Genomic DNA, 12942 nt, shown 5'->3' with positions numbered 1-12942 from the left:
AATTACCCCTCCATTTTCTTTACAATTGGCTTGGTTTAAACATCAACTGTTTTAATCCCTTAAAGAATTACAAACGTTTTTAACCTGTGTCTCTTTGCATAGGTATAATATCACTACTGGGCTGTACCCCTTTGAAGGGGATAATATATACAAACTATTTGAAAATATTGGAAAGGGAGACTACTCAATACCTGAGGAGTGCGGGCCACTACTGTCTGATCTGCTGGGAGGTAAGAATTTACTATATAAGAACAATCATGTTATATGCAGCATTTATGGGGTAGTACAATGAATGGGGCCATGGATATTCATGCAGAGGTTTACTAGGGTTAATGATACAACCTTTGTACAAGGACATTTTGTGGTTTGTCATTTTTATACTCCATCGAATTTTTTGAAGCAAATGTATATCGGCAATGAAAAGGTACTTCTGTATGTAAAAGTTATTAGTGCCTAAAATTAAGAATACAGTAAAACCTTGGTTTGAGAGTAACTTGGTTTGACAGCGTTTTGCAAGACAAATTTTTAAATAAATTTTGACTTGATATGCAAGCGATGTCTTGATATACAAGTAGCCTCACGTCATAACTGAGTATAAAAGAAAACAGAGGCGCCACAAAGTGTAGCCATATGGTTAAAATTAGTGAAGGTACAACATTTAGCAACTCATATGGTTGACTATTAAAACAGGCACATCTAAGTATGCAGGTATCAGGGGTAAAACTGACCATCCTCTTCGCCGCCATCGACCTCCTCTGTTCCACGCTGTGCTCCACGAGCGGTCCAATCGCTCTACAGCAGGGTAATCTTCCTGGTCACGATTGTAGACTGACAGCGGTGAGAGCCAGAGGTGTGGGGGATGGTTTATGTGGACAGCTTTACCCCGGATGCCTGCATACTTGGATGTGCCTCCTTTTAACCATCAACCATGTGAGTTGCTAAAGGTTGTACCTTCATTAAATGTAACCATATTGCTACACTTAGAGGCGCCTCTCTTTTTTTATACCCTGTAGCTCCTGCTGGATTTGGCTTCTAATCCTCTTGTGGAGGCTTCCATTTGTGGATGGACATTTTATTGTTACACAACCTGGTCACATTGCTATAATCTTTTTATATGGACTTTAAACGGAAAGACTTATGAATAAATAGTTGTGGAACGAATCATTTGAGTTTCCATTATTTCTTATGGGGAAATTTGCTTTGATTTACAAGTGCTGTGGATTACAAGCATGTTTCTGGAACGAATTATGCTCGCAATCCAAGGTTTTACTGTATATCAAAATTCCTTTGCCCAAAGCAGCAGTTGTTTAGGAAGACATAAGCTAAGCATGCTTGTCTGATCATGACAGGTACAGTTTCTTTTTAATGGAGCGTGTGTGTGTGCGCGTGTTCTTTTTTTTTATTCCTTCCTGTCTGCAGTAAAATATTTCATGATACAGTTTCAGTGATTGCTGAATTGGTTAGATCTTGAGGTTTTAAGTTGTACGAGATCAAAGGGTTAATCCAGGGCCTATGACTGAGCTTAACTAGAAGCTGGCTTTTTTTTTTGTTTAGTATGTTGGCAACATTATGTGTTTTATAGGCTATCCCCAGGCAAAACATGCCATTTTTATCTTGTTTTCATACTCTTGAATCATTGACAGGAAATGAAGCCTGACTCAGACAATGTCATGCTTCATTCCCTTTTCCACCTTTGTAACTAGCTTTCTGCCCCTCTGATTCCGCGTACACACGCTCTGAATTTCCGACAACAAATGTTCGATGGGCGCTTGTTGTCGGAAATTCCAACCGTGTGTAGGCTCCATCGAACATTTTTTGTCGGAATTTCCGACAACAAATATTTGAGAGCTGGTTCTCAAATTTTCTGACAACAAAATCTGTTGTCGGAAATTCCGAGCGTGTGTAGACAATTCCGACGCACCAAATTCCACGCATGCTTAGAATCGGGTACGAGACGTAAGCGCTGGTAAAACTATCGTTCGTAATGGAGATGGCACATTTGTCACGCTGCAAATTTTTAAATCTTTTAATGCAGCGCATTATCTTCTTCATTATAATGCTAGGATAATGAAGTTGTTTTGCTGCTGATATTCACTCAGAGTTCTCACAAACTGATTTCTTTATTATTTCTCGTGATCTCATGAATAATCATTTATATTTTTTCGCAAGATCTCCAGAATAATGTTTATAATTTTTGTTTATAGTGAACTGCTCTTCCTTTTTTTTTTTTTTTTTTTTTTTTTTTGTAGTGATCTCCACATAATATTTTTTGTCGTTTTGTGTGTCAAGTTACCACAACACCATTATTATCTTGTATTTTTTAACCTCAAGGAGGTTGGGTTGGTGTTGGTGTCCCTTGTTAATTAGACATTGTATTTTTGAAATGTACCTGCCTACTCGCATACTGTCCTTTTTTTAATTAAAAGACCTAGCCATTGATTTGTTCAAAAAAAATAGACATTTATTAAGAGGTCATAACAAAATAAAGAGGAAGGCAATGCTGGATAAACTGGTTAAATTAGCGAAGCCTTTGTACCCCAGGGCACACATCATCTATTTGACCGGCAAAATTGGTAGCCTGAGAAGTCCATTTAATAGGGAGCACAATCCGGTTCAGGACTCCGACAGATCAGGAACAGCAGCAGATGACATATATGTCCCCAGGCTGTGGGCTTACACTTCCCTTGCCTTACAAAAGAGGTATTAGCCTGCCTCCACCTTTATAGTTGTAATAGTGTGACCCCGAGTTTGTGGGTGGGACTATGTGGACGTGTTTCTCATCAATTGCCACTCCACAGTTGGGAAAGTCTCACCGCTGGGCAAATTGGGAAGCCACAGTCTGCCATTCCTGTGGCGTTGAAGGAAACTGTGAAGTCAAACAAGAAAATAAAAAATTTGTACTTTTGCACATAACATTGCAAGCAGATTGAACACAAACATTCTTGGCCAACATCAGTATAACATTTATTTGAAGGACTATTTAAAGACAAAAATATAGGGTCCATTTATCAGATTCCTCACCCCTTCTGATGGCCCAGTGTAAACATTTTAGGAGGAGGGGGGAGATGTTTTGGACAGGTAACCCTCTCCACTTCATTGAGAGCTGAATGCATAAATAATGTTTTTTACTTTGGCCAGCTCCTCCTTACTTACACTAATGACAGCCCACTGGACAGGTAAGATGTGTCATAATACAAAAATATGAATACACACTGTACAAATTGAAGCACATTTTTACATTCTGCAACTACCTATCAATATAATGGGAGAACAAAACTTTAAACAGTAGCATTTGAAAGTATTCAGGCAGGCCCTTTCAGCACATGCTTTGATGAATTCATCCATAAATATGACCACAAAGAGGTAGGTATAGTGTGTATGGGTTTAGCAAAGTCAGCAGATAGAGGATTGGTAGCCGTTGGTGGGAGGGAGGGTTCCAAATGATTTTGTGACCCCCCAAAAAAGCCTCTGGCACTCTGCATGAATTTAAGGATACAATTAACATTTGTACACATTTTAGGGGGTGTTTAGGGTAAAGGACTACTATGGAGCTGACAAAATACATTAAGTGACTAAGCTAGGTGTGTATGGGCCCAGGATAGCATGCTGGGGAGGTTAGTGAAGGCAAATATGCATGAAGGACAAATAAAGGAACTTTAAAAACTTCCAGCATGCATGAGGATAAAGAGGACATTCACAGCATATTACAATCATGGTAATTAGGGAATGATGAAAGAAATACAATACATTAGCAAACATTAAATACATAGAATGTGATGTTAAAGGATAAAACGTACCTTAATATAGTCCTTCTGCAGGACCAGAATGATGGCAGAACAGATCTCTGGAATAATGATCCCCAGAGCCTGGGGGGAGATGCCTGTCGAGAACCTGATGTCCTGCAGACTTCTCCCTGTCGCCAAGTACTGCAATGTGGCAACTAGCCTCTGCTCGGGAGTGATGGATTGCCACATGCAGGTGTCCTGCTTCGTAATATAGGGGGACAGCAAAGCCAAAAGACGGGTTCCGTCATCTGGAGATAATTCCCGAAATCATCAGGATTATTCTCACGGATCTTCCGCAACAAAGGCATGTGCGAGAATTGGTCACGCTGGAGTAAACAATTCTTCGTCCATAAACTCTTCCCCGCCCTGTTTATGGACTGGGCTTGGGTCAAAGTAAGAACCCCAAACCCAACACCAAGCCCCTGCACAGCACCAACTCTACGATGAGTATGTACCTGCAACATGGCTTCAAAACGGTCTTCTCGTCAGAACAAACTAACAGAACGCATTAAAAATCAGAAAGGCCTGAGAAGAGCAAGCTGAAAATCAGAAACGAGCGGACAAGAACGCACTGGAAATCAAATACGTACTATAAAAATACGCACTGAAAAACAGAGGCGAACTGAGTACACGCACTGAAAACCAGATACGAAGCCACAAGCACAAAAACGGAAGACCAGTAACGATCTGAAAAGCACAAATCGTCTCTCACCAAACTTCTACTAACGCAAGATTAGCAGAAGGAGCCCAAAGGGTGACTCACTTGGTATTGAACTTCCCTTTAATAGTGCCGTCGTATGTGTTGTACGTCAGCGCGTTCCTGACGATCGGAATTTCCAGCATCATTTGTGCGACCGTGTGTATGCAAGACAAGTTTAAGCCAACATCCGTCGGAAATAAATCCAGGATTTCGTTGTCGGAATGTCCTATCGTGTGTACGTGGCATTAGGAGTCTGCAGAGAGTTTATTTGGAGTTGCATCCTCAGCAATTGACTGCACTAGGCATTTCATATTTGGTACGATATTTGCCAATACCAGTCCCTGGGTTTTTTTTAGAACACAAACTGCTTATATGATTATAGTAAAGGTATACTTTCTTTCTTAGCACCCTTTTTTATCAAGCACTTTATTTTCAAAAGTAGCCTTTTGTTATTAGGGATGCGCTCAGGCGCATTCAGATCCTAGTACCAACCCACCTGAGCAATTCCGCCAGGAAGCCGTCTCTGCACACCGCCAATCATGAGCAGTGTGTATGTGTGTGTGTGTGTGTGTGCAGCTGCGGACTGGGAAATGCCCCACTGCCTATGATTGGCGTTGTGCAGTGACTGCTTCCTTGCTCAGGTGGGTTGGGACTATGATCTGAACGCACCAAAACTCATCCCTATTCATTATCTGTAGAAAAGCGGGTAAGGATCTGCAATTAAATCTGATGATCTTAAATCTGATGATTTAAGAAAAAGTTTGTAATCTGTAATGATGACTTTTTACAGCATGTGAAGTTGGGCATCATAGAAATGACCTAACTGGAATGTGTGAGAAGGTGGGGCTTATCGCCAAGTTTTGACGCTACCTGGATGTGTCGGAGCTTTTCCTGTAGGCCTTGCTTTTGGCTGTGACAGGAGTGTTTGGGAGGTTGTTGCAACTATGTACAGGCACCACTAGACAATGTTACACTTCACGCTTGCAAACGTTTAGCCTCCACTACTCATGAATGTGTATCTTTAAGTGTGTAGAAGTTATTGAGCGACTGTAGTAATTTCATGTTTATTAGAGAGCCCGAGTGTACACTGTGGGTTTGATTTACTAAAATGGGAGAGTAAAAAAAAAAAAAACTCTGGTGCAGTTGTGCATGGCAGCCAATCAGCTTCTAACTTCAGCTTGTTCAGTTAAGCTCTGACAAAAAAATGGAAGCTTATTTCTATGCAGACCTGCATCACATTTTGCACTGTCCAAATATAGTAAAACATCCCCTGTGTGTCATTAGCCAACTAAAAGGGGCAGCTATGACGTTTAGCATGCCCTTGGCTGTCAGTGTTAAATGCAAGAAGGTGACTTTGGATACCTAAAATAATGTAAGGCATGCAGTGTATACAGTGTTAGCAGTTGTGATAAAAGTCCAACAGTACTGTGTATTACACAGTACACATGTAGCAATCCAATTGTACAATAAAGGTTTTAGCAAATGTGGTAAAGTCCAAGGGTACCGAGTACAAAACTGGACACATGTCACAACCTATTGCGCTTAGATAGAATTGTGTGTATATATAACAAAATGTGTGTAAGCCCACATTTTGATGCAGTGCGTTTTATAAAATTTGAATGAAACCTTGATTGGATAAGTGGACATTTTTCTGTAAAGCCCAGTTTACACACCACCTAGTACAAACCTGACTGCTCAGGTTGGAGCTGCTGTACTAACAATCCAATGTTAGTACAGGGACCTCCCCTGCTGATCTATTGTGTTCCGACAGGGGGACAACCCCACCCCACCCCCACCCCCCAGAACACTCTGGTCGGTGCCCTCTCGGCCATTGGCTGAGAGCGCTGAATGGGATCTGGTCGGCAGACCTTTTTGGCTATGCCCCTTCAACAGAAGCCAGCTGAACAGCTGCAGTACACACGGGCTGAATGTCAGACGGTTTCTATTGGACCGGCCGATGCCGCCTGATATTTGGCCTGCATGTACGGGACTTTTGACCTAAGCGGATCGTAAACCTTGCCTTGCATGTTACAATTTGATTATGCAACCCCCTTTTTTTTTTTTTTTTTTTTTTAATTTTCAGCTACTATGTACTACATTTTGATATAGAATATCTCTTCAATTCATATTTGGCCAGACAAAATAAAGATTGTACGATCTAAATGTTAAAATTGTAATGTGTTTGGCTAATTTAACACTGAACACGCAACATGCAATCTCTCCTCTCAAACTGTAATGTATTTAATTTTTGTACGGTTTTATTTGATCTTAGTAGACCACATGTCACTAAGGAAGATGGCACTAATAAATGGGTATAAGGACATGGTTTGATAGAATTGTGTGAGACGACGTTTACAATAGAAAGGTATGACGCACTTTGAGGTATGAATGCTTCAGATTTCTTCATCCACTCAAATTAGGTGGATGACGGAATCCCCCGGCATGTCCATTTTGACAGAAGTCGATTTAAACAATCCACTTCTGTCCAGCAGGAGAGCCCATACACTGATCGAAATTCAGCCGCCCCTGTTGGATTGGCCAAATTTCGATCAGTGTATGGCTAGTTTAACACTTCTAGGTTGAGAATTCTGCTCTCCGGTAGACTTGTGCTTACACCAGTTTTGCAAACACATTTGTTGCTTTTTCTAGCAGATAAAATGTTAGATAAGCCAGTTACTTCTGCCTATGGGTTTGGTGCAGACACCTTCAATAGCATACGCTTTCTGTAGAGTAATAAAGCTACGGTAGTACCTGAAAAGGTAGGCAGTACAATTTTATATACAATATTGTTATAAGGTTGCAAAAGACAGACTTTCAAATAAAAATGATAAAACATGAAGGAACCTTATTTAACTAATCTTTTGCTCCCAGGAGCTGAGTGTGGAAAACTAAGAACATACCCCAATCAGAATCTGGACTCAAAGACTACAAAAACTTACAGATGCTATTGACTTTTTTTAGTTCCATAATACTTGCGCAAATGTTTATTAGATCGCTATTTGCACTGAAAAAACGCAAAAAAAAAATCCTTATTTGCACATAAAACCACAACTTAACTTACAAAATTTCTGCCAAATTCCTACTAAGGCCTTACTTAATGTGGTGTGGTACATCGTACGCCCATGGAGGGCTGTGTTTACCCACATGGAACACCTGTGTAATCCTGTGCAGCCGCTGTGTCCCAATTGACATCAATAGGATTGCCTGCGTGGGATGCATGGAGCACCCTTGTGCACCTAAACATGCTGTAGTATACCCCATGTCAACAAGGCCTTTGGTCTTGTTTAGACTTGCAGTTGGGGGCGGCAAAAATGCGCGGTTAAGCTGTGTTTTTGCTGCCTGCCAAACCCCCCAAAAAATCAACAGCTATACAAGTACTGTAGCTGCTGATGTTTAATTAAGGACACTTACCTGTCCAGGGATCCAGTGATGTCAGTACCCGAGCTGATGCTTCAGTCGGCTGCAGGTGCTGGCATCTTGACTGAGGGAAACCGGGCAGTGAAGCATTTTGGCTTGATAGCCGATTTCCTTCTGCTCCTAAGTGAGTTGAGCTGCGCTTTGTGAATGGTCCCGCATCCTTCTGTGATGTATACCGAGTTTTACATCAAGTTGTCTCTCATTTGTGGACATCAAAGAATAAGGCTGATTATCTGGACCCGGATACCCGCTGTGGATCACATACATATTTTTCACCTTTCTATCACATTTAAGGAAGACGCTGCTCACTATATTTAATTTCCATATAGACATTACTCATTTATTTATTAATGGTCTTGTATATGATTTATTTCAACTGTTATTTGGTCAGTTTCACTATTCATTTATGTACCCATCACCAGAAGGAGCTTAGGGTGTTTGGGGTGCACTCTTGATCCGGGTGTGTCCTTGACTTTTGTATGTCACTGGTTTACAGCATTTCTTATATAGGGAAATGTTTAATGTAGCGCAACTTTTTCATATTTGGATCACTTAAAAACAAACTTCTTTCTGGGCCCAATGCAGCATGGCAGTGTAGTTGTAAATGGGGTTCATTCAGAACAGAGACCAGTCACTAGTGGGGTACCACAAGGCTCTGTACTGTGTCCTGTTCAGTTCTATTTCATCTCTTTGAAAGTTGTACAACTAAAGGTTTGTTGAGCAAGATATGTCTTTTTGCTTATGATACAGAAGTGTTTAATAGGGTTGACATCCTTGGAGATATCTAACATGATTTGGCATTTGGCTGGAAGATTGTTCAAAGCAGTGGAGACTGCAGTTCAATGTTTCTAAATGTAAAATAATGCACCTAGGGAATCTCTTGAGAGAGTATAACATTGGGAGTACAGTGTTAGCCAGCACTACAGAGGAAAAAGATTTGGGAGGTACTTATTTCAGATTATTCCAAAACTTAAAAGTTCTGGTTCAGTTTTCCACAGTGAACTCAGTAGTAAGTGGAAGTGGGTTCCTGTCAAAACCAGTTACCTGCTCCCTCCCAACGGGTGCCAAATGTGGCAGCGGAGGGTGGGTGGAGGCAGACTAGCAGAGTTTCTTCTTTTGGGTGGAGCTCTGCTTTCATGGGTTGCAGGAAAGAAAGTCGCTTGATTTTTTATTTTTTTTTTTTCCCCCCATCAACACAATCAGTGTTGATGGTGGAATCCCTCCCACTGAACTATTGTGTGCTCCTCGGTGGGGGTGGCGCAGGGAGTCATCCCAGCCAGGAGAACACACAGTGATTATTGCTAGCGACTATAGAAGGCAGAAAGAGCAGTGCCACTCTGAGTGCAGTATAAAATGACAATCCACGTTTAAATTCACTCACAAGATATACTGGTAAATCGGGCATGTCAGCAAAGCCACGCTGGGATATATATCAGTCTGGATGGAGGGCTGATGAAGGAGCACACATGCTCCGTACGCGCGCCACCACGACCACGTCCACCGATATCTCTTCGTCGTCCTGGTGACGTCTGGTTCATGCAAGTCTGGTGCAAGTTGTATTACTATGCCTTTTTTTTTCCTGTTTAGGGTACATCTATACTACATTGCTTCTTCTTTAAAAAGATTAGAGTACTGATACTTTTTTTTATTTTTTTATTTTTTTCATGTACTCACTGATTACCAATACTTTTTTTTTTAATGTCATGTGACAGTGGCACTAATAATGCAGCACTGATGAGGCGTGGACTGTCAGTTTTTTTTTTTTTTTTTTTTTTTTTTAGTTTATTTTATTTTTACAATTTAACCTTTATTACATTTATTACAATTCTTTATATTTTTTTTTTTTATCAGCCCTGTTGGGGGGCTTTAGTGAGATCAGGGGTCTAAACAGACCCCTGACATCTCCCTTTTGAGACAGGGAAAGGGACTGAGGACACAGACTCCCCAGTCCCTTTCTCAGCAGCCTCAGCTGCACTGAAGATGAATGGACAAGAAACAGAGGCTCCTCTCCATTTATAAACTGAAGCATGGTAAACACAGTTTACGATGCTCAGTGACAGTTATGAACGGACAGAGTCAGTGATTACTGACTCTGTTCATTCAGAAAAGGAAGGAGCTAGTAAATGACATATATACCAGCTCCTTCCTGACAGATACAGGATGAGTACGGGACCAGAGTAAGACCCGGGCAACCGTAGGAGAACACAGGACAGTTGAGACGATCGGTGCGGGCAGTTACAGGCACCGATCTCCCTGTGTGGCTTTCAATAAAGCAGCTGACAGCCGTGGGAGAGAGAAGAAGTGGCTGTCAGCTGACTTATTGACAGCCACATAGGGAGATCGGTGCTTGTAACTGCCCCCACCTATCTGTGAGGCTGCCTGGCCCCACCCCCTGCTACGCTGAGGACACAGGTATGGGATTGGGCATCGGAGCATTTGCACGAGTACATGTACTCATGCAAAGGCTCGGTATCTGCACCTAATACGGATACTAGTATCTGTGCATCCCTAGCCCGTGGTTAGGGTATGTTCCCTTAATTTCCTTTCCCAACCACACCATCTGTTCCGGTGACAATTGTAACATTTTGGATTTCCCTAAAACCTAGTGCATACAGGCCCAATGTCTTCCGACATCGGCTGGTTCAATAGAAACTAGCCGACATTCGGCCCATGTGTGTGGCAGCTGGTCCAGCAGAGGCCAGCCCTTCGGCGAAAAGTCTGCCGACCAGCTTCCGATCAGCACTTTCAGCCAGTGGCTGAGAGGACTGACCGGAGTGTTCTGGCAGGAGGGCCATCTCCCTGTCCGAACCCGATAGCTCAGCAGGGGAGATCGCTGTACTAACATCAGATTGTTAGTACAGCGGCTCCGACCTGAGCGGGTTGAACGAATGAAAACCTAGAGTTGTGTTCCACGAGGCTTTATACTTTCTTTCCCATTGACAACGCTTACCAGGAAAAGTGGCGAGAGTGCGTTTCCCCAGTGGGGATGTGGGGGTCATTAAAAACCTTACCGGGGTTTCAGCTCTTCACTCACAAATCTTTGGTATACTATACAGTATACACTTTAATTTTATAACCTCAGTATTGTAATAAAACAAACAGTAATTTTTAACAACCCAAATAATATTGCTTGAAAAATCCTCTTTCATATTATGAATCTTGCCACAACTTCCTGGATTCCCTGCAGAAAAATCTGTGAAGAAAAAAACAAGATGAGGGGAAAAGAAAGAGAATGAAAGGTGGGGGGGGGATGGGAAGGGATGGGTGGGGGCAGAGTGAAAACCCTAGAGGCTGGTGTGATTGTTCTGGGAATCAGCTGTTATTTTATTTATTTCAAGTACTTGTATAGCGCCGTCAATTTACACTTACGCTTTTACATATACAATGTACATTCACATCAGTCCCTGCCCTCGAGGAGCTTAGGGCTAAGGTATAAAGCCAAAAGGCACACTGTAAATTGGGAGGGCGTATAGTCATCTAACCAAGACTGCCAGGTGCCCAGATATTTATCATGTATGCCATTAACGACCTCAGTAAGATTTTTATTTATAAGTGTATCTTTTATTCTCGTACATCACGGGACACAGAGCCTCAGTAATTACTGATGGGTTATGGGTATCACAACGTGATTGGACACTGGTCACACCCTAGACAGGAAGTTCAACCCCCTATATAACCCCTCCCCTTACTGGGGATACCTCAGTTTTTTCGCCAGTGTCTTAGGTGTTGGTCACATGTAAAGATGTGCTGTGCTGAGCTCCAAAGGGGAATATCCTATATCCTATACTGGGGCCATGCGAACCGGATCCACTTCAAGGTGTCCTTTCTAGGCCGAATTGGATGGTACCCGGGCCTCGTGTCCGAAGAAACGAGGTCTTACCTGTAACACTTCTCTTTTTAGAGAGCTGGACCCCGGCATCCAGTATTCGGTTTTTCTAGCCATATCCCTGGTGGGGTGCTTTACGGGCCCAGAACTGCGGATCCTCCTTTTCTAGGGGGCCCCTGTCTCTGAAGGTTTTTCCAAACGAAGCCCACCGTGAGAGGTGAAGATTGGGTCTGTATAACAGAACCCTGCAGCTGGATAAGGTAAGGGAGATTCCTCAGAATTTTTTGATTCTAGTAGGTTTCTCCTTTAAGTAAATGTATGCTATGCCTATTGTCGCCACCGGGGGCTGCCAAGAGCACATACTTTCTCATGCTTGATCTGTTTGTCTCGGTGTCCACGCTGTACAGCTCCTCCAGCCAAGCTCCAGGTAGGATGGGATGGGGGGCTCTTTCCTCAAAGATATTCCCCCCCAAGGTTTAGGGGGGCCAGGGTGGCCTGAAAAGCGATAGTATATTGCGCTACCGCCACTGCTGCCGCCGCCACTACTATTGGCAGGTTCCTCATCTGCCGGCCCCTCTCCTTTCCTCCTCCACCCCAGCCTCCCCTCCATGCTTGTCCCAGAGGATCGGCTCGCGCGGGAAAGCGCACTTTTTTTGAAAAAACGAGGGGGGGGGGTTGAGGAGGGGGGGCGGAGCATTAGCGCGACGTCCGGTGTGCTTAGACGCCCACATCACCGGCTGCACAGGCTATAAGAGCACACTTTTTCAGGTGCACACAGCCTATGGAGGGGCACAGAGCTAATGGTCGCATGTAAGGTGGGACACAGGCATTCTCCCAGGCAGCATTTACTTAGAAACACTAGACTGGGCATTGGTAGCAGCGACAGTTGCTGTACTACATCGCTCAGCAGTCAGTGTTTCATTTGTGTGATACCTCCGCCTTGTTGCTTTGCACTATGGGTAGAAGAGGTACAAATACCCCAAAAACCAGAGGCTCTAGGGGATCTCCCTGGGGCTCTGATGACCCCCCTTCTGCAGCACCTTCCCCCCTGAAGGATCTGGGATGGCTGGACAGGGTGAGCCGTCAGGGTCCGGGGCTGCATCTGCTTCTGGCACTTCAGCCCCAGTATACATTACGCAGGAGGTTTTTTCCTCAACCATTAATGGACTAGAGGAAAGACTAATGGTCTTAATTGCGTCTTCACTCAGTGGAAG

The 12942-nt window shown here is 43.0% G+C and overlaps 1 protein-coding gene across 1 annotated transcript in view; it reads left to right on the top strand.

Annotated features, from left to right (window-relative positions):
• STK11 (serine/threonine kinase 11) overlaps window positions 1-12942 on the top strand; it is a 74679-nt gene that overhangs the window by 27027 nt on the left and 34710 nt on the right. Inside the window, exon 6 of the mRNA XM_073597115.1 lies at window positions 103-230. Within this exon, the coding sequence (XP_073453216.1) occupies window positions 103-230 (128 nt within the window). The remainder of the gene's footprint in view (window positions 1-102; window positions 231-12942) is intronic.

Source organism: Aquarana catesbeiana, linkage group LG01, assembly GCF_042186555.1.
Source record: "Aquarana catesbeiana isolate 2022-GZ linkage group LG01, ASM4218655v1, whole genome shotgun sequence".
Classification (NCBI taxonomy): domain Eukaryota; kingdom Metazoa; phylum Chordata; class Amphibia; order Anura; family Ranidae; genus Aquarana; species Aquarana catesbeiana.
This window is presented reverse-complemented; position numbering and strand designations above follow the sequence as displayed.